A 21,505-nucleotide genomic window follows, 5' to 3' on the forward strand; every position below is an offset into this window, starting at 1 on the left:
CTCCCCAAACTGTGTATTAACTTAGCTTCCCAAGAGGGATCTATTTGGGAATGTGTATTTCTAAGGGAGGAGAAAATAACCTAGCTGATCAATTAAACTGAATTTGTTTAAGAAAATCTGGACCAGTCCAAGGAGTTCTGTAAGTGCACCATCTTAATTCTGCAACAGTGTGGTTCAGGCAGGTGGAGTTTACCACTGCAATGTTCATACACCTTTTAAAAAAATAGTAGTTATACATTCAGAGAATCTTAGAAGTCTGGAGATGGGGTTTCTATCTTCTAATTTCACCCTTACATGGACAAACTCCTATTTGTTTTGTTGAAAACCTTTTGATTACCATATGTTGATTAAACAACAATGGCAACTATCATAATTGAACTACAAACAGAAGTCAAGTCAGCAGGTTTATTAAATATGAAATTCTGAAAACCTTTAGAGAGGTTGTGTAACAAATGCACTGGGAGCACTTGATGGCACAACTTAAGAAACAAATGATAGCTCTGCTTCAAAACTGCACTACAGGTTCTTGAGAGATTCCTTTTCACACTTGTCCAGTGGTATTTTTAGGAACTACAGCTTACAAAAGAGCCAGTACTTTATTGCAGTCACTTTTCAAGGCAGCTCTGGCTAGCTTTACATTCTTTTTATCTCCTTTCCTTTTTTTCTCTCATTATCTTCTTGCTTTCTTCTCTTCTCCTCTTAGTTACAGGATTCCGTGGATCGTAGATTTCAAAAGTATCTTCATCCTGCATGCTTGCATCTTTCACCTTTCTGCTTCTGTCTTCAAACTGAAGCACATGTGACATCCTACAAAAATAAAACATAGCTCAATCTCAGTGAAAAAATGGAAAGGTATGACTTGCAATTACGATATACATAGCAAGATTTTAGTACTGTGACTTATTTCTGTGCACAGCAAAAAAGACTGAAGTGGTGCTGGGGTTGCTTTTTTTTTCTTTTTCTTTCTTAGTAGACCCTAATATTACGGGGTAACCACTTTTGTGAAGATCTGTTTTGAAAAATACAGCCAGTTTGCTCTGTTAGATTTCATTTTGTGTATTCACCTCTCTTGTCTTGTCTTACATATTGACTGACTAAACCTACTGATCTTTATTGACCAGTTAGTGAGACTTCTGAATGTTCAATTGTAGTAAAGCTGCTAGTTAGAAACCAGGAGAAAGAGTACACATTTCATATGTTCAATTAACAAAGAACCCCAGAACTCCCAAATGGGATTAAAAGATTTTTCAATGGAAACACAAACACGCCTGGCAAAAAACACCACTTTTTTTTGGGTTCTGTGTTAACTGATTGCAAAAATGTCTTAAGGCTTAAATGAGAGAACTTAAAGTAATAAGAACTATACTGAACTGCATCTAAACATCTAAATCTTTATAGCATTTGACGTCTTTGTCTACAGTCTCTGTCACAGAAAATCCAAGAAAAACAAGTCAGTGTCAGAATGAACGTTTTGTGGCCAATGAAATACTCTTGCAAAGCTATGTCTCCATACCTGAAGAAAGGGAGTGAGGGAGAACCAGCTCTGTTATTGTAGATAAAAAATACAGTATGTAAAGAAACAAAAAACAAAATTCAAAGCTATAGACTGTATGTAACTTGTTTGAATGCTTTAGAAAAACCTTAACAAAAATCCAGTCTTTTCACCATAATTCATTCTTGACGTGTGTTTCATAAATCTCTTATTGTATGTACATTATTTTCTGCATGCCTGCTTATTACCCTGTCCTATGGAAATACTGAAGAGCTGTGTGTAAAACTTGAGTAGTTTATAACTTTGTACACGCTACTAACACCAAAACTTACTTTTTATTCATATCTACAATTTAGAATAACATAATGTACCATCAGAGTGACTCATGATTGCGTATTTGTGTTTAATTATAAAAACATTGTCTCACAGTGGAGGGACTGAAGTAATTTATTTTAGTTAACATGCTTTCTGCATTGGTCATATTCTTCTAAACTTATTAAAGATGAGCATCTGAATATTTTTTTAAGAACACATACCAAATCACACTATCCTAGTCTGAATCAAAATACAGGCCTGAAGAGATGGAGTTATTCTTTAACACGTGTTATACGAGCTTATGTAGAAGTGTAGTCACACTTTGCCATTTAATCAACTCAGGTTTTCAAAAAATGCTACAGCACACTTGCAGGAATCAACTAATAAGAATTAAAAATAAACACATCTCTAATTCTTAGGTCAGGCCATACTGCGTCCCAGGTAGTTTGCAAATTAGATGCAGTAGATTCAGACTAAGCACTGTTTATGTCTCTCTGAGAGCTGAAAGAAGTCACAGTCTCTGACTGCTATTCATAACTTTCCACTGAGGTGTTCCCAGCTGTGATTAAAAATAAGCCAATATTAAGAAACTTTTTGATATTCCCAGAATCAATTTCAGATACAGCATCCAAAAGGTAGAACAAAATAAACACAGACTGTGACAGAAATTTTAAAAAATATTTTCTGGATGTGAATCTAAGCTTATTTTTCACAAGTCACACATCTTCACAGGTTGTTGCATCTTTGTAAATGGTAAACAACACTTAATACTCTTTTCCAAAACAAATTCAGATTTTTTTTTTAAAGGAACACGGTACACATTTAATAACATACATTCCTGTAATGAAGTATCTGAATTTCCAGTAATCCTACTCAAGCTCCCACAATGAAAGTTTGCACTCGCATAATTTTCCACGTGCTGCATTTGGGCTGCGATTCCACCAAGAGAGGCTGAATGAGACTTTTCCTTTTTTGCTTTACAGCTCTCTTCCCTTCCGCATGCTCCTGGGTCCAGTGGGGAGCTGGCTGCCCAGTCATGCTTCTGCAGCTGCTGTGCTGAAAGCTCCAACTTCACCTCTAGTCTTGGGGAAACCTACTAACTCGTGCTTATCACCACCCATGGACAGTTTGTATCAAAGGAATGTGACTTACGATTTTAAAACACACTTTTTCTTCAAAATGTACAGATTGAAATGTTGCCATTCTCTTACGCAAAACTCGAAAGAAAAAAACATTCGCAGCCTAGTTCTTTTTGCTCAAAACTAGATTCAACAAAACAGCTTACCAAAACTGGTGAGCCTGAGTTTAACATACCTAGATGTACACGTTGTTGACTTTGTTTAGAAGAAATCATTTTCTTATCCTCTTTTATTAAGATAGCACTGCAAATCTGTTATCTTAGCATGGATTTATTGCTGGAGTGGGTTGATTTTTACCCTGGCCAGATGACAACAGCCTAAAGCTTAACTGTTGTCCTACCCTGTGTGATAATAGGGGAGCAGCTCTGCTGCTGTGCTGCACTTCTTTCCCTTGGTGTTACTACAGGGCTTTCTGTATTTGACTCTCTTCTGTATTCCAAAAATTAAATGTGTTCTAACAGTAGACTGAAATACCTGAACTCATTTAAGATGGTTTCAGAGATATCACTGAATTCCAAAGGTATGTGGATACTTTCCTGGTCTAGTGATATTCTCAGATAATGACTTTTGCTACAGCCAGCAAACAAGGCTGTACTAGCCTTTCACAGTTACTAGCAGAGTAGCTCCTATAAGCTGTGGTAACCAATACATGACCTCGGTGATCAGATACTTTCCAGGGGGTGACAAGTAGGGGAACGAAGCTAAAAAGCACACTGGAAAGCTTTCCTATTACAGTTAGACTGTGTGTCCAATAGTCCATCACAGGCAACACCGTATTTGCCATCTGTGTTTCAAAGAATGAACTACACCTACACAGGGCTCTCCAGTCAGACTCAACCAGCTTATTCAGGAGGCAGATTATGTTTTTTTGATATGCTCTAGCGAGACAGTACTTATAAGAAATGGTATGATACATAGCAATGCCTCTGATTTTGAGATGTGGAAGCTGAGCTGTGTATTAGATCTGAACCATGTACCAGCTGCTGACAGGCAGCAGTCACGTTAAATGTAGCAAAACCTGAAGTCTGGTATCACAACGGATCTGGCCTTTCCAGAACAGTCCTTTAGCAGGGAAGTGCTATGCTTTTTCACTACTGATGAAGCCAGGATCTCCAGGTACACCGGCACTGTGTGCATCAGCAATTTTTATGCTAACTGGAAAGTGTAAAGCTGTGTTACTTAATTCCACGTGGGCTCATCAAACTGACACAGCTGTTGGCTGCTAACAGCTCACCTGCTGTCCATTCAACCTTCCTTGTGACTCTACACAACATGACCTCTGGTGCCTCTGACACTTCAGTGGAGAGCCTGGGACATTATCTTGAACTCACCCATCTCAGCATTTTAAATATCTGGGCTTTGCAGTATATTGTCAACAGGAGTGGACAAAAGTTATGTTCTGCCATCTCAGTCGTGAGACCAGTAGCTTTTGGCAGTGTCGCAGTGTTGCGTGGCTGGGTTCTGGTGGAGAAGGGGGGTTGCAGGGGTGGCTCCTGCAAGAAGCAGCCAGAAGCTCTCTGCAGGCCCCACAGAGCAAACACCAGCCAGCTCAAAGCCAGAGTCACTGCTGACCAAGGCTGAGCATTCTACAGGCTGCCCCAAAAAAGGGACACTAATATGGACCATAACTACTAGTACTTCCATTTGTTTCTGAGCTCAGTATTGCTTGCAAGTAACAGGCTACCTACTTCTCTCAATTATTACCAACACACCATATATTTTAAAGAAAAATGAGAGGTACTCAAGAACTACTGTTTAAATTAATTACATTCTATTCTATTTGCCACTTCAAATATTGCAAATGTGTACATTAAACTATAAGCATTTACTTAGGAAACATTGCAACACTTTCCTCCCATCACCCTCATGACACAGTACATAGAAATGTAGCTTATGTGAACAGACAAGAAAACATATGAGTGAATTCACAGATCAAAGAAAATGAGATCTCTCTCCCAAGGAAGAAAAAAATAAAATTGGCTGTTGTGGAAGAATGAACTCACTGGCACTCTTCTCACTTCCCGCAGAGTAGCGGGTGGCACAGGAAGAGGAGAGACAGTTGAGAAACACAGAGACAGTTGAGACAAAAAGAAAAATAAATTGAGGAAGGTAAAGACAAATAATATAGGAATTAGAAACAAAAACAGAGAGAGACTGACCTAAATGTAAATAAAATGAAGAAAAATGTCTAATGACAATTGAAAACAAGCAAATGTTTTGAATCAAGGCAAGAGATCAAGAGTACAAACAAGACAGAAAATGTCAAAACCATAAAACAATGGGAATTTTGAAGGAAGGAAATATGTTAATAGCAACTAATCTTGTTTCCACCTTTTTCAGAATTGAGATGCTACAACCAAAACAAGCCTCTTGGCTCAGGTTGCTGTCACGGTTCCTTGCAAAAGTGTCCAAGAGCTTCACAAATAATTTTGTGAACACAATGCAGCAGGAGAGAGGAAATATGCTTCTGTCTCTATGAAATATGCAGCTATGACTAAGTGCTCTGTGCAACACAACTCTTGCAGTCTAGTTCCCTGCTTTCCATCTGCCCTATCTCACCATCCAGCTTTGATTTTTTGTGTAATAGATAACTCATCAGCACTCTTTTCATGCAAAGGAGTCCTGTAATTCAAGTTTCTCTCTCTTACCATAAAAAAAAAAAGTACTTGAAGTAGTTTCTGAGTGGTTTCTGAGAGGGTTGATGGTGTAAGTACTGCTACAGGGACAGTATAGGTTGGGGACTGGCCTGTTGGAGAGCAGCACAAGGGAAAGGGACCTGGGGGTCCTGGTGGACAGCAGGTTGACCATGAGCCAGAAATGTTCCCTTACTGCTAATAAGGCCAATGGCATCCTGGCGTGTATTAGAAGGGGTGTGGTTAGCAGGTCAAGAGAGGCCCTTCTCCCCCTCTACTCTGCCCTGGTGAGACCCCACCTGGAACACTGTGTCCAGTTCTCGGCCCCTCAGTTCAAGAAGGACGTAGAACTCCTTGAAAGAGTCCAGCACAGGGCCACCAAGATGATTAAGGGAGTGGAACACCTTCCTTATGAGGAGAGGCTGAGGGAGCTGGGCCTCTTTAGCTTGGAAGAGACCGAGGGGTGACCTTATTAATGTTTATAAATATGTAAAGGGCAAGAGTGAGGAGGGCAGAGAGAGGCTCTTCTCAGTGATGACCAGCAATAGGTCAAGGGGCAGTGGGTGCAAGCTGGAGCACAGGAAATTCCATGTGAATGTGAGGAGAAAGTATTTCACCATGAGGGTGATGAAGCACTGGCACAGGCTGCCCAGGGAGGTTGTGGAATCTCCTTCTCTGGAGACATTCAAAACCCACCTGGATGCATTCCTCTAGGATTTAGTCTAGGTGATCCTGCTTTGGCAGGGGGGTTGGACTAGATGATCTTTCGAGGTCCTGTCCAACTCCTAATGTTCTGTGATTCTGTGACAGTCTGAAACCTGAATTCATCCCTGTAATTGTCTTTGACACAGCCACCGCTGTCACAAAATAGATGTGTGCAGGAAACAAGCTTCCTTGCATATGTTTAGTGTATTACTTCATAGTATCAGAGCTGTGCTAACTACCTTTAAAGTCCATACTCTTCTGTAGCACTTGGTATTTAAACCTTCCACTGTATAACACATTCCCTGTTTAAGCCTTGTTTGCCAAACCATGATTGCTTTCATATTAGCGAATTTTATAATGCCTCCTAGTAGTAATCTGTAGTCATATGTGATTGTTATGCTAAGAGACTTCATTTTCTTGTTTCACTGTTTTTCCACCACTGCACATTCCTTGGTTGCTCTTTTCCCACTCCTTTCCTTACCATTAAACTACTTTATCCCTACAATTTTCTGTACTTTCATAAAACCTTATATTTTTCAAATTGATTGACTTTCTAGTTAAAAAGAGAAATAAGATTTGCTATTTAGGTCTAGCCAAATTAGAATCATTAGCTGTAAGTTTCTAATATAAATAACTGCCACTTAGTATTGAGAAAATTGCTATAAATACAGGTATTTGCTATATTGCAGTCAACTTGCCAGGCAAAGTATTTAATTCTACATCAACATAATAGTGTTTCTTCAATCCATATTAGTGAATATGGTACAGAGCACAAATTCTGGACTGAAATTTAAGATTTCACTAGTGTGATAAATACTGCCACCCTCAAGCACTCTATGGAGGTTAATTTCATTTCTACGAGATCCAAAGATGGTATTTTCTAACTTTCTGATTGGAATACTATTAGCCAACAATATTTCAATGTTCAGAACAATAGAGGTAATGTATTTTTGCTGCTCTTGCACAGAGCAAAAATATAATCAAGCAAAGCTGATAAAAACATGCTTTATACATATTATACAAGTAAGATTGTATACTTCTATTAACTTTCACTAGCCCTTCGAAATAATATTACAAGTACCAGAAGATGAAGAAATTGGTTTAACTTCTCCAGAACAGCCAGCAAGTTGTGGGTCTTCCACAAGCCAAAGAATTAGTTATGTTTTCCCTTGGTGTAGGCCTACAGCATAAAATTACCAGAACAGGACTTCTGCAGATATTTCTGACATACTCCTTTTTTGAGATACTCTATTTGAATGCTTTATATTCAGTTTAAATTCAAAATATTCACTGCAAAAATAATAATCTAGTATTTACTTTTGTATTGCATCTGTTTGGTAGCAATTTATATAAAGTATATTTACACTATAACTTTGTCTCTTTCACAAAAATGTTAAGTAGTTTGATGAAAGAAGCCAGGTGCTTTAAATAGACAACTGCTCCTGGTAGAGCAGATTGGTATGGAAGACTGTAATGCAAATTCCAGATGTTGTTGCAGACAGTGTACCAGTGTAGAAAAACTTTACACAGCATTTTCTATAAGAACATGGGAACCGCCATACCGGAATAGACCAATGATCCATCCAGTCTCGCATTTTGTCTCTGGCAATAGCTTGTACAACATCTGATACTCTAAAATTCAGCAAATCGCCTCCCCAGGTTAACACAAACAGTCAGGCAGTATTGTATCACCAGAGCTGGAGCAAGGGGAAGGAGAGGAGAGCATTTCTAGCATAAAAATACTCAGATTTTTGTAACATTCAACATTGTCTGGACACTCTCCTTTCTCTTTTGTCCCTCTCTCCTCTATTATGATTATGTCCAAATCCTTACTGTTTCAACATGTCACTGAATGAGATGAAGTTGGAGTGCTTGAAAAGGTGTGTAAATATGCAGAAAGCTTAGGCTAGGTTATTAAAGATTTAGGAGATTATTTATTCATTCTTCACTAGGTTTGCTGGCCATAAATAAAATGTAAGATTTCCAGACCGTAAATGTAATACTAGATATCCCTTGAGTAAAGCATGGATCATCTCTGAATTTAAGTCAAACAGTAGTTGATTCCAGGCCCGGATGCCTAGTCCAAATAAACTTAGACATGGAGGAATTAACAAAAAATAAGCAAACAGTCCCGTGTCCCCCTCTCCCCCCTCTCCAACACTGTGAGTTTCTCAGGCATGCTGAACAGCTAGAAGCAATAAATACACAACTTGAGCAGAAGAACAATTTGTTAATACAAAATCACTGTCTGAAGCAGTGGTCTAGCAGCTAGCATTCACCTATCAAGTTTTGACCACATTTTAGTAATAGAGGGGTGAAGGTTGAGAGAAAATTGGAGGAAAAAAAAATCCCAGAAAACCTCCATTTAAAGCAGAACTTTCTTTTTCTCCTTCCTTCCTCTCTCTTTCTTCCTCTCTCTCTCCTTCCTTCCTCTCCTTCTTTTCCTCCCTCCCTTTTCTCCCCCCCTTTTTCCCCCCTTCCCTTTCTTTCTCTCTTTCATACTAAAACCCAAACAAACACTTTTTTTTTTGCCAAACAGAAAAGAAAACCCTCTTTCCAATGTGTTTCTAATACAGACCTCTGGCATTCGTTTATCCTCTTTAACAATCAAGTAAGTATTTTGTCAACTTTTTAAAAATGTAGTTGAGTAAATCAATGGCCCTAGCAGGAGAGACCTAATATAGAGCCAGTTTTCCAGACTAGAGGAGGAACGTTGGCTCAAGTCTGGATGGGAGGAGGGGAGCAAACATGGCTTTAATCCATCTTTGTGCCTCACTGGCATAAATTACAGCAGCACTTTTTCTTTCGTTCCCCAAGCTAGCATCGGCATGTGAAAGAGACTGCTGCTTAGTTTTCAGGAGCTTACTGTGTTTGTTACAGTTAAGCTTCTGCAACTGAATCTGCAGAGACTGGTGCTAATCTTGAGGAAGCCATATTTCATAATCCTCAGTCTGAGGCATTATAGCAAATAAAGAGACTGCATTTTACCAAATGTGTATAAAGGTAGGTTTATGAAAGAAATATAACCAATATTTTTAGGTGTTCATCCAGAAGAACTTCACTATGCAAAGTTTAGTAGTAGATGCTGTATTAAATAGGAAATAAAATGTGGAAGACATTACCAAATTTATGTGAAGTAGATACTAGTAGAGTGTATCATGATTTAGTTCTTAATATAAATGAAACCTCGATACATAAAAATAGTCTGGCTAACTTCAACACTTACCTCATTCTGAAATTGCTATTTCAATAAAACCACCCAAACCCAAACCAATTCTAGTCTACTTGGTACAATACACATTGGAAAGGTGGCCTTGACATTTTTTTTTACACCCGAAACTCTCAGCCATAAAGCCTTTTACTGGGAGAATACAAAATACATTCTGTGTGTTCCTACTATTAGTTTCTCACAGAATCCAATGCTAAATATTTGGAAGGAAGTTTTTCTTGTATTACCGACAGAAACACTTTTAAAAGCAGTCCAAGGACATAACCATTGATGCTGGATAGAGAATACCTTCGCTCCATGTACAGATTTATTTTTTGTTTGTTCTGGAGTAAAACTATCTCTACAAATTGGCTAAAAAATTTATACAGTCAAACTGCAATGAATGTCCTGGCAAAGAGGACTTAGCAGTAGCACCCAATGTTGTCAAAAGATTTAACTGCCCTCAGTGGTAGTTTTGCAAAATTCAAAACTGGGAAGAGATTACTGAATCTGATGTATATAAACCAGTCTGGACTTTAAACAGTGAACAATCACTTTCAGTGACGTTTCTGTCTAGAGTAGAAATACATTAATAAAACCAGACCCATTGCCTTTATTTTCTTCTGTAATCAGGTGATCACATTTATGCAAAGCATCAATGTACAAAGCAAAATAATATTTTGTGACCAGGAAGAAGGCGTCTTTAAAAGCCTTCTGAGCCACAAGATTTTAAAGTTATTTAAGTGAACTGTGCCATTAATGTTCCACTTAAATTGTCTATAATCTCTTCAATGAGGCTTGGCACAAACAACTAAGATGACAATAGTCATGCCAACATTAGTAATTACACAACATGCACATGAAATAATTTATTAAGCAAGATCTGAAATGCCTTTCTGTTTGAGATGAAAGACCTTCACTCTCCTAGTTTTCACAACCACCTTTGGACTCTAAGTTGAAAGATATTTTCAGGCATTGACTCATTCCCTTTGATTTAAAAAAATGCCTACTTTTCCTCAAATTAACCAACATTTTGAATAGCTCAGACTCAACAAATGTAACTAACCATGAGAACTTTAAACTAAAAAAACATTTGAAAAAACATAATCTCACTCCAAATTCACATTTTACTGGTTCTTTCTTGTCCCACAGTATATCTGAAAGGTGAGTGGATTTATGCTATTTCATATCAAAAGAAAGAGTACGTTTCAGAAGATACGCTCTTAAAAATACTTAAGTGACCGTCTCACATTTGTTGCGTAGTTACAACTGTGACAGCGTTCCATGGGGAGAGAAAGTTGATCTCTTTTAAAGATTAGGAAGGTTTTTAGTTCACTTCCATCACCTTACATTTCACCCAGGAAACACTGCAGTGATTTACTTATGAAGGTCTAGCATCATGCATTGTTAATTAAATGAGCTATGGAGCTAGCAAACTCTAAACGGATGTAGACTCCATTACTGAGAGCCGGCAGAGGCCCAGTGATGAGATCTGAATTCAGAAGATGAAATCCTAAACTTCTAACTGGGTGTAGAATTAATGAAAAATTACTGGGCTCTGCTGTAACACAAACTGTAAAATCAACTGGAGGTCCACTTGCAGCCCTGACTTGTAAACTGATGGGACTAATAATAGGCAAAACCCTTCTACTGGGGATGACACAAACTTTGGCTGCTTCCCTAGTGGCAACAATAGTTTAAATACACTTCATTCATGTAATCATGTTCATCTGGTAAGGAACAGCTTTCACATGCTAATACTGCAGTTTCTACACTGAGTATCAAAGGTCCAGCACGATGAATTGGGCATCTTTCATCAAATCCAAACCAAAGTAGTAACAATCATGTAAAACCACACCTACCAGGACTCAGATTACCACCATGGACACAGTTTTCAAGCAAGAACAGAACAGAATATTGCCTCAATGCAATGTTCATATACCAACAACTTCTGATGCTCTTCTAGTATTTGCTGCCTATTAGCTTTTACATGCTGCAACTAAGAACTTGTTTTAGAAGTGAATGGATGGATATATCTTTTCAAGCAATCCATAATTAAAAAAAATACCATCATTTGCTAGGCTATGTGTCTTCCAGGTTTTATACGGTTTACCAGGCAGTGCAATTGGTTTTCTAGTGGTACAGATGCTGTAGTTCTACTCAAGTTCTGGGTTACTTGATCATGACAATTAGGCTTTAAATTCAAGAATGCTACCGGAATTGGTTCATAAAAATTCTTGCACATTTTATCTGTGAGAATGCACAATGGGGACACATCATATAAATATGGTAAGATGACTTGGCAACCAGGTGAGCTTTAAAGAAGGAAAATAGTGGATTCTTTTCTGCAGAAAATTCCAACAACTCAAAAAACTGTCAGGATTGTAAAATTTCTCAAAGAAACTGAAATACTTCAGTATATCAATAAATCTAGCAGTTTCAGGAAGCCTCTACTTGTTTTCAAAGATCAGAGAGACAGCAGTAGAAGACAGTCCAGAATTTTTGTTAAGGATATGGCAGGTGGATTTTCATAGCAGAGAATCTGTTCCTTCTCAAAGACCAGTATTACATCTGGAAAAGCGCAGATAGATATTTCTTACTTTTCATAAGGATGCAGAGCTGGTAAAAACTCATCTGCAGTGCCCTACTTTTAGGAGTAGATAGCCACAGTTTAACGTCAAAGTGAAAGATTAATGTGGTATGGTTGCTTGTGCACCTCACCTTACGATTTTACTGGGAAAGAATATAATTACAGGATGTATGTATAATGAAGTTTTGTGAATAAGTGTTTTGAAAGTTTACTGCAGTATTAAGAATTGATGTGATTTTGGCAAGCAGGAGCAGCAGTATGAAAAATAGGATACAATTCAGAAAGTGAAATGGCTGAATTTCAATAAGAGCAATCAACAGCATGGGTACAGGGCAGAGGTAGGTTAGCACACATTCAGTAAGAAAAGATTTGTGGCTTAAAACGGATTGGAAACCAGGCATGAAAGAAACAATGACAAATATAGTAATCCTTCCATTCAATACTGACAAAAGTTTTAGCTGAGTGTTGTATTTAGTCTTGGATTTCATGTTTTGAGAGGGAGATGAACCACTCAGACCTCTCAGAATTACCAGATAAGAGGTTGTTTCAGAGTACAAAGATACACACTCTTTGAAGAGGAGTATTTTGCACAGATTAACTAAAGCAGTCTATCTTTGAATATTCTTGGTTGCATCTGATTTTTTTTCTCCCATAGCTGGATTATCTCTCTGGAAAATATTTTATGTCATGTTCATAGGATCTGCATCATCACATTCATCACCTGTAGTTACCATAAAACTCTGGACTGAAATCTGGGGTTACTATAACTGTAGCTATTTGACACTACAATCAGAGGCCTGCAGTGGCATTGCAACCTGGATGCCACATGTATGCAACTGTGTGTACACAAGCAGTCCAACTCCTGAGGAAGATGAGCAGCAGCACTGTTCTGTATAAACTGTTGCGTGTCCAGTCTTCGAATACAGGCCTATCCAGTAACCCAGATGGGAAGTACTGAATTATTCCAGCTGGGTCTTCTGCTGTGACATACTTGGTTTTCATACTATTAGTCTGTAAACAGATGACACTTCACTGCTGCTGTGATGGATCTCACCTACATTTTGGGGAAAAGTCTTCTTGGGTAAGACTTTAAGCTCAGAATGAGTGTCTGAGATCTGGCAGACCATATCTACCTCTGTGATACTCTGTACAACCTTTCTGAAAGAGAATAATGAAGTCATAGATCTGGCTTTCTTATTTGGACTAGAAGCAAATAATGAACTGATGTTCAAATAGGACAGAAGACATCTGACAAATTGTTAAAAGAGAAGCATAAGCAATAGTTATCAATATGGAACCATAGGGACATTAATGTTTGTGCCTGGAAGAAGAAAGATCAAGCATGTCTTCCTGAAGTTCCTAGATGCTGTAAAAATGTGTCTGTCTACTTGTTTTCAGACAATTTTATTGTTATGGGTACCCTTTCTGGCAGTACATACCATGTTTATTTTGATACTTTTGAATTCTGAAGGGGAAATTGGATTTTGATTGCTGCAGACAGATCTATATAATTCTCACATAACAGTAGAGTTTACAATAGAATATCTCAGAAAAGATTCTGGTATTTCATGTTAAAACTTGGTATTATGCATTTCTCTTCAGCTCTCTTCACAACACTTCCTCAGATACCTTTTTAGACAGTAAAATCTGGTAATAATTATCAAACACCATACGCACAGTTTACAATAGAGTCATATTTCTTCTTTTTTTCTTGCGTAAAAAGTAGAATGCTGCTGAAAAGTGCCCAAATGTCTGCTATGCTCCATGCCAATACAGCAGCTCAGCCAAATATGCAGAGAGAAGTGTGCCAAATAAAAGAAAACATAACAAATTGGTAATGGTTTCTATCTTGACAGAAGATGAAAATTATACCTCAATGTGTGGCCACTCATGGGGACACATAAAATGTCTTAGAGGCAATCATTTTACCTCAGATAACACACCCTGACAGTAGAGCAAAGCGTACTGGCAGGCTTTCACTTCCCATAAAAGCAGCAACCATGACCTACAAAATGGCCTGGAGGAATCACATAACCGGTGCATATCATATATGCATATACCATACACTAATTATATTTAACAAAAATCAAATTAAGTAGAATTATTGTCTTTTGAGAAGTAGATCAGAATCAAGAAAAAACTTTCATGTGTCACTGTAGTTATCTCAAATATTCCAACAGAATAACAAAATACTGAAAACAAAATCTTAACCCAAAGTATGAAATTTAACTTTTCCAATGTTACTAACAATCATTAATAGCTTTTAGAAGTTTATTGCTTTCTTAACAATGGATGTGTTTATAGCCAATTTGGGTAATGTACATTTTACAATCTATTTAGCTTCAAAATAATTCCCTTGAAAATACTGCCTCATCTGTTTGTAAAGTTAGCAGGCACCTTTACTACACTGCAAAATTAATAATATGATGTTAATTATTAGACTATTATGTAGTTCTATATTATTCCTAGTCTTCATTTTAGTGCAATTCTGAATGCAATATTATTTTCTGAACAAAAATACAACTTCATAATCTGAAATTGCAACACTCTTCTTCATTTGGAATTAATTACTCACAGAGAAAAGAATTATCACCAATTAGATGTCAGTAGTTATTCAGAAAGGAATAGGATACCATGACAAGAAAATACCAGACGTGAAGACCAGTCTTTCAGGTTCATGGAAAGGCTGTGTAAGGGAGGTTTAGACAGGACATGACCATTTCTTTACTGAGAGGGTGGTCAAGCACTGGAACAGGCTTCCTAAAAAGGTGGTCGATACCCCAAGGCTGTCAGTGTTCAAAAGGCATTTGGGCCATGTTCTTAATAACATGCTTTAACTTTTGGTCAGCACTGAAGAGGTCAGGCAGCTGGACCAGATGATAGTTACAGGTCCCTGCCAACAGAAATAATACTTTATTCTATAATTCTTGGAGAACTTTGAAGAGTATTGGTAGCTCAGAAGTATCTCAAAATATCAGTGAAATCCAAGTACCTCAAAAGCTATGTTGTATGCTATCCGTCATCCTCAAAGAGCCTGAGGTAGCAAAAGATATAATGAAAAAAGATTATGGTTTGAAGAAGCAACTAAATAGATCGTGACAAGAGAAAACTTAAAATAATAGCATGTTAGTTACAAGCGTTACCCTAAAATGAGGCTAGTTTTATTTTTTCAGAAACAACAATCCTAAGACAAGGTATTTATGTTCTGATTTATCTGTTTAAATAGCCAAAAAATATAAGCAAGGAAAGCAAAGCTGTATTTCCATTCACATTAAAAGTAGAAATAAAACTTAACACTTCAGAAACCTGACCTGCATTTATATTTTAAAATAAACATTTTTCATTCTCCTTAGAGTAAATTAATAAATACAGGGGTGTGTTGTGTTGTTAGATTCTAAAGCTATGAGAAATGCTAAAACAATTAAATACAAATTTTAAATTAAGACTACAATCAGTAAAATAAAACGCAAGATATTTGAACTGCTATTGTTTTGAAAGAATCACAGGATTTTTAATAGCCTACTTAGCAACAGTTTAGTACATTTTCAATGATGAAAATGCTGAGATATCAAAGATGAAAGCAGAGTACACGCATTTCCACACATAATGTCGTTTTATAATCTGCAAGAATTCTAAGCTAAGTGCTAGACTACTAGTGTTAGTCTTTCTTCCAGTACATGTGTCTGAAGTTTTCTGCAAAGCCTGTAATTTCCCTTGTGAGGTCCCTGCTCAATTCAGTGAAAAGCAAGATATCAAGTTGCAAAATCCACATAGCTTTATCTTACTAAATTAAAATATATGCAATGATTCATTAAGCATATGATATAAACAACAAAGGAAAAGACATCTAAATGTAATGTAAAATTTTATTCCCAGTGCAACCTGTATTCATATCTTCAGCTTACTTTTCAATGCCTACAGTTTTTAATTTTTAAAAAATTTATTCCTATGGAAAGTATCTTCAAATAGCCTTAAATATTCTGATAAAAATAAATGTTTTAGTAATATATCTTACTGTAGTTTGATTTGTAACTTACAAATAGTTGAAAAATTTAGTTTATCAACATGCAAAAAAAAGATATAAAAAAAAATTTCCTTCTACATATTACTTTCTCTCAGTCTTTTTATGATTAATCTCTTTCTTTTGTAGAATGTCAGTAAAAAACCCCAAGTTATTTAAACAATCTGCATTTCCTAGAAAAGCTGTCTTCTCATCTGAGAAAAATAATTTAATTCACATGGTTATCTTACAAGTTTTGTATGAGTCCTCTCAAAACAGATGCAGGATGCTTTAGTCCCATTTAGCTACCTCTTTATTTTTTATTTAAAGAGGGTGTCTAATGTACATGTTCGTGTATTTTAGTTTTTCTCCTTATTGTACTTTTTTGCCTTGGTCCAGTTACTGGTGCTAGCTTGAGATTTTGGGTGCAGGTAGGTATCCTAACGGTTTCCCTCTCCCAAGAAAGAAGCATTTAGGAAGATCATAAGGGTACATCTGACATTTTCACTTAAGTTATCTGAGATACAAATATTGTTTGTCTTAAAACACTTGCCAAGAACTTTGTTGAAGTTTCTCTTTTTAGTGGTAGGTCTGCTGTAGCTGTGATGGCTTATGCATACAACTAAGGAAGAAGTTGTAGGCAGATACAGCCTATTTTTTAGTTCGGTGTATTGTGCGCCTTATAAAAAAAAAAAAAGATGATCTGTCCTTACAAAACATTTTTTCTTTTTTTTTTTACAAGTTATTTTATGCAGATATTTATTACCATTTAAGAGCTTGCAGTCTAGGACTTCAGGATCACAATTCAGATCATACCAATTTTACACCCTTCTTTCTCTGGGGTCTCTGTATACCTCAGACCAGTCTATCTTCATCTCATCCATCAATCTTTAAAATACTTACCATCCCAGAATCCCTGAATCACTAGGTTGGAAAAGACCTTTGAGATCATTGTGTCAAACATATGTGTCCTCTACTAAACCATATCCCTAAGCAAACACATAGTTCATATCCCGAACACACAGTTTTAGTAGGACTTACAACCACACAAAGCAAAATGTCTACTCTCCTGCATTATTTTCCAGAGTGCTAAACCAGTCAATTTTAGCTGATGGCTCCTGCTGCAGCAGCTGTCTTCACATCTGGTGTTTCTGTTACTCTTTAAATTTACACTTAACAGTGAGGCTATGTTAGTGCAGTAGGATTTCCAGCAGTAAACATGGAAATCCCAATCAAAAAAACTCACCATCCTTCATCATTATCTACTTCAGGTTCAGAAACCTCATTTTCAGGAGTTTCTTCAATGGCCTGGGTTAACTTTGATTTAAATCGCTCCAACAGTGCCAGTGTCTGAAATGAAACAAGACATTTTTAGAGAAGGTATATATATTTATACACAACAGTAGGTATATAAAACAATTTGATATTTATACACTTTACATTGCTCATGTAACAAATTATGCACTGAAATTGAAAAAAATTCAAAACTTTCGATACAAATACAATGAACCACCTTAACTAATTCTACAGATGCAGGTTATTTTGCTGCATACATTAAGCTCATACTGATTTATACTTGGTATTTTATGCTCCAGCTGATATTGCCTGGTCTTTCAGCTAAAGCATAGTCACCAAATCTCAGGTGACAGCTGAAGACTGTACAGCATGTCTTGTTTCTGATCACCTGCAATGAGATTTTGCTTATACTAGAATCGCATGTCTATGGCTTGTGACAGGAGGGAACTCTTCATAAAAAAAAAAAAAAAAAAAAGAAGTCAGACATAAGAATAGTTTGCACAGCCCACAGCTTATTTCTTGCTGATATTTGAGACATTCCTGGAAAAGAAAGCATCAGGGAATAAGCGCTTGACTGAATTTATGTGGTAGGCTGCATTTGATCTGTAGGTGATAGGTTGGCCACCTATGTTGTAAAACACCTCTGTATGGATGTTTAGATGTGTTTGGTCAAGTTTTTCAAATTTAAAAGAATAAAAACTAAACAAGAATAGAAAACAGAAATAGGAAATACCAGAAGTGTTCACTGGAATCAAATTTCCTTCTGGGAGCAATCTTAACTTTAGGAGTTTCCTGGCTTTTGAATTCTTTTAAAAACATATTTTAGTACTGCCAAAGGCAGGTTTTGACTTTTTTTTTCCTTCTGCATTTATTTTCTTTATTTTCTGTTTAATCTTCTGTTTAAGATGGGAGAGAGGAAAATCTGAAAGATATTTCGGCCTACAAATCATTCACGTTCGATAGCTTTCCATACTACTGCAAACAAACCCAGTACTTGGCAACATCTGAGACAGCAAATCTCTGCCTAGGCTATCAGAAGAACACAAACTAACCCTTTTTACATGAAATTGTGACCAACCAAGGCCACATTCTTTGTGTCTTGTCTAATTTGTCTGGTGCCAGCATTCCTGTGAGTAGACCTGGCAACTGAAATAATTTCAAAATATCTTAGTATTTTTGCAGTATGTGATTAGGTACTGTACTGTGAATCAAATAACTTCATCACTTGATCCTTGTAGAACTTTAACATTAGGACTTCCAATATGTAGCACTGGAAAAAGACACAAACCTTTCCTCCTCTTTAAGGCTTGCGCAGTGGATGGAAAGTGGTACTGTGCTTTAAGACCAGGTAGGAGGGATGCAAGGTTAGAAGAGGCTCTCCACAAGTGAAACGTATTACAAAGAACTTGATTAATTATTGTTGAGTAGTTCCCATCAGGGTTACATAAATAAAATTAAGATCTACTGAAATATACATTCTTGTCATCCCATCTTGTTTTCCTATGATGTCCAGGACAGGGCTGATATAAATCCATTAGAAGTGGTTTTAAGTCCCTTGATCCACATTGCCAACAGAGCTTTAGTACTCTTTGATTCAAAGTTAATGGGCTTTTGAATGTACAAAGTTTCCATAAACTTCTTAGTTTAGAGCTAAATCAGCTTGCCGCATGTATAAAGGTTTGCCAACTGCTGCTTTGAAGTTACTAAGCCTCAAGTTTCCAATCTCTTCTAGATTCAACAGTTGAATATGAACATCTTCATAGCTAAATTGACATGCACTTATAAACCAGTATGTTTGACGTACTGCACAGATAAGTTAATAGTATTTTCCACTTCACAGGAAGATTCATATATTTAACACTTTCAAACTTTCCTATTTTAGAAAAAAATAGTATTTAGGTCAAATTTACTTTCCTCATATGTGCACACTAAAATCTACATACAACCTAATTTTGAAAAATAATTTTCATTATATTTAAAAAGGATTTTCTTTTTACAGTTCAGTTAAGCATTTCTGTTTCCTTCACAACACCAACAGGTATGGGAGAATTTAATCTCTTTAAAACATAATTTAAAATGTTAAAAAAAAACAGGTTGGAAAGATGCCAAGTATGCAAACTTGTGTTCCAATATTATCTTATGGCAAACTGTGGAGCCAAGGAAAGCACTCTACAGAAATGCAAACTCTTGTAAATGTAATCAGGGATACCTTTGTGTGGGCAGCATTTCCTTTTGATGACTTTAGTGACTGAACTGGGAGCATCTTCAAATACAATCGAAACTTCACTTACCTATTTACCTGGGTAATCAAAATAGGGGAACAAAGAGCCCATATTTATTTCTACAAATTGTACGAATCTTTTACTGGAAAATTTAATGTAATGGATTTTAAAACTTCAGCTAATAAAAACCCAAGAAACGTTTCAGAATTTTTTTTCCTGAGGTAGTCAAACTATCACCTGATCTTCACGAGAAACCCCTTTCTTTGGCTGCTGCTTCCGCTTGTCTTCGTATTTTCTCTTCTCCTGTAGGTATTCTTCAACAACACTGTTTGGAGGAGGTTCATCATCTGAATAAGGAAACATACTTGGTTAAACAAATTAGATTTGGTTTTATGATTTAGTATAATTTTTGAGATAATTTGTGACTTTTGAAATACCAAGCAAAACACTTCCATAAAATATTTCAGTTGTATTGCTTTCTCAGCAAGTAGAATGATTTGCTACTTGCTGAAATGAAAAACACAACACAGTACTGGGCAGACAGTGAGTCCAAGCATTTTTGTTTCAATTTTATCTTACTATGGAGCCAGGGAAAGCAGAGTAACAGAAATAAAAAAATTCTGATGTTAAGATGAAAAATGAAAACTGTTGAAATTCCTTTAACAAGTTTACCTTTAGTACTGAAGGTCTTTCTTGGACCAGTCCATCTGTTGTGGGTATTACCATTCTGTGACCATTTGAGTACACAAATATAGACAAATATTGTCTAAATAGAAATTCACAGTTTTCCTGATTGCAGGATGAATTAGACACAGATGAAATCTTGCAATAGGGGTAAAACCCTGTGACATTTTTACTTTAAAAACTATTAAAACTTTAAAACGCTTGTCAATCAGGATGTTACTAACCTATAGTAACAAAGTAAAATCTGGACTAGTCAACAGCTACTCTCACATTTTTTTAACAATTTCATTTCTGCAACTATCCACTTGCATGACAAATACTTTAACAGGACAAGTAACATAGTAGCCAATTAAGAGATGTGCTGTGCTGAACCTTGTTCTCCCTAGGGAGGAAGGGTTGGTAGAGTTTGTGAAGTTAAAGGCTGCCATGACCATGAAATTAAGGTGTTGGTAGAGTTTGTGAAGTTAAAGGCTGCCACGACCATGAAATTAAGGTGGAGTTCAGAATCAGTGAGGTGCAGTGAGGAGAGCACATAGCAAGCTCACTCTCCTAGGCTTCAGCCTCTGGCCTTTTCAGGGACCTTCTAGGTAGAGTAGTACCATGGGACAAAGCCCTGGAGAGAAGAGGAGCCCAAGAAGCTGGTTACTATTGAAGCGTTTACCTCCTCCAAGCTCAGGAGCGATGCAACCCAGCAAAGAGGAAGTTGGGCAAAAACGCCGAGGCCTGTGTGGATGAACACAGCGCTCCTGGGCAAACTGAAATGCAAAAAGGAATTCTACAGGTGCTCAGAGCAAGCAATATGTCTGCGAAGCCAGGGATCAAGTTAGGAAAGCCAAAGCCATGCCAGAATTACATCTGGCCAAAGGCATTAAAGGTAACAAGAAAAGTTTCTATAGGTACACCAGTGGTAAAAGTAAGACCAGGGAAAATGTGGGCTCCCTCTGGCATGTAATGTAAGACCTGGTTAGTCAGGAATTGGAGAAGGCTAAGGTACTCAATGACTTTTTTTCCCCCCAAATTTCACTGGCAAGTGTTCTAGCCACACCACCCAAGTGGCAGGAGGCAAAAGAAAAGATTGGGAGAATGAAGAACTGGCCACTATAGGAGGTAAAGCTCAAGAATGTCTAAGGAACCTCAAGGTGCAGAAGTCTATCTTGAGGTTCTTTAGATCCGCCGAGATGCATCTACAGGCCCTGAGGGAACTAGTGGATTATCTACCCA

The 21,505-nt window shown here is 37.1% G+C and overlaps 1 protein-coding gene across 1 annotated transcript in view; it reads right to left on the reverse strand.

The window, feature by feature from the left end:
* Positions 1 to 295: 295 nt before the first annotated feature.
* The window catches only part of CWC27 (CWC27 spliceosome associated cyclophilin), a 118,448-nt gene continuing 97,238 nt past the window's right edge, over positions 296 to 21,505 (reverse strand). The window contains exons 12-14 of the mRNA XM_084278966.1: positions 19,838 to 19,947; positions 17,329 to 17,432; positions 296 to 807 (exon numbers count right to left, since the gene is read on the reverse strand). Coding sequence (XP_084135092.1) covers positions 645 to 807; positions 17,329 to 17,432; positions 19,838 to 19,947 — 377 coding nt within the window. The 3' untranslated portion in view covers positions 296 to 644. The remainder of the gene's footprint in view (positions 808 to 17,328; positions 17,433 to 19,837; positions 19,948 to 21,505) is intronic.

Source organism: Gallinula chloropus (genome assembly GCF_964237585.1).
Source record: "Gallinula chloropus genome assembly, chromosome: Z".
NCBI classification, from domain to species: Eukaryota; Metazoa; Chordata; class Aves; order Gruiformes; family Rallidae; genus Gallinula; species Gallinula chloropus.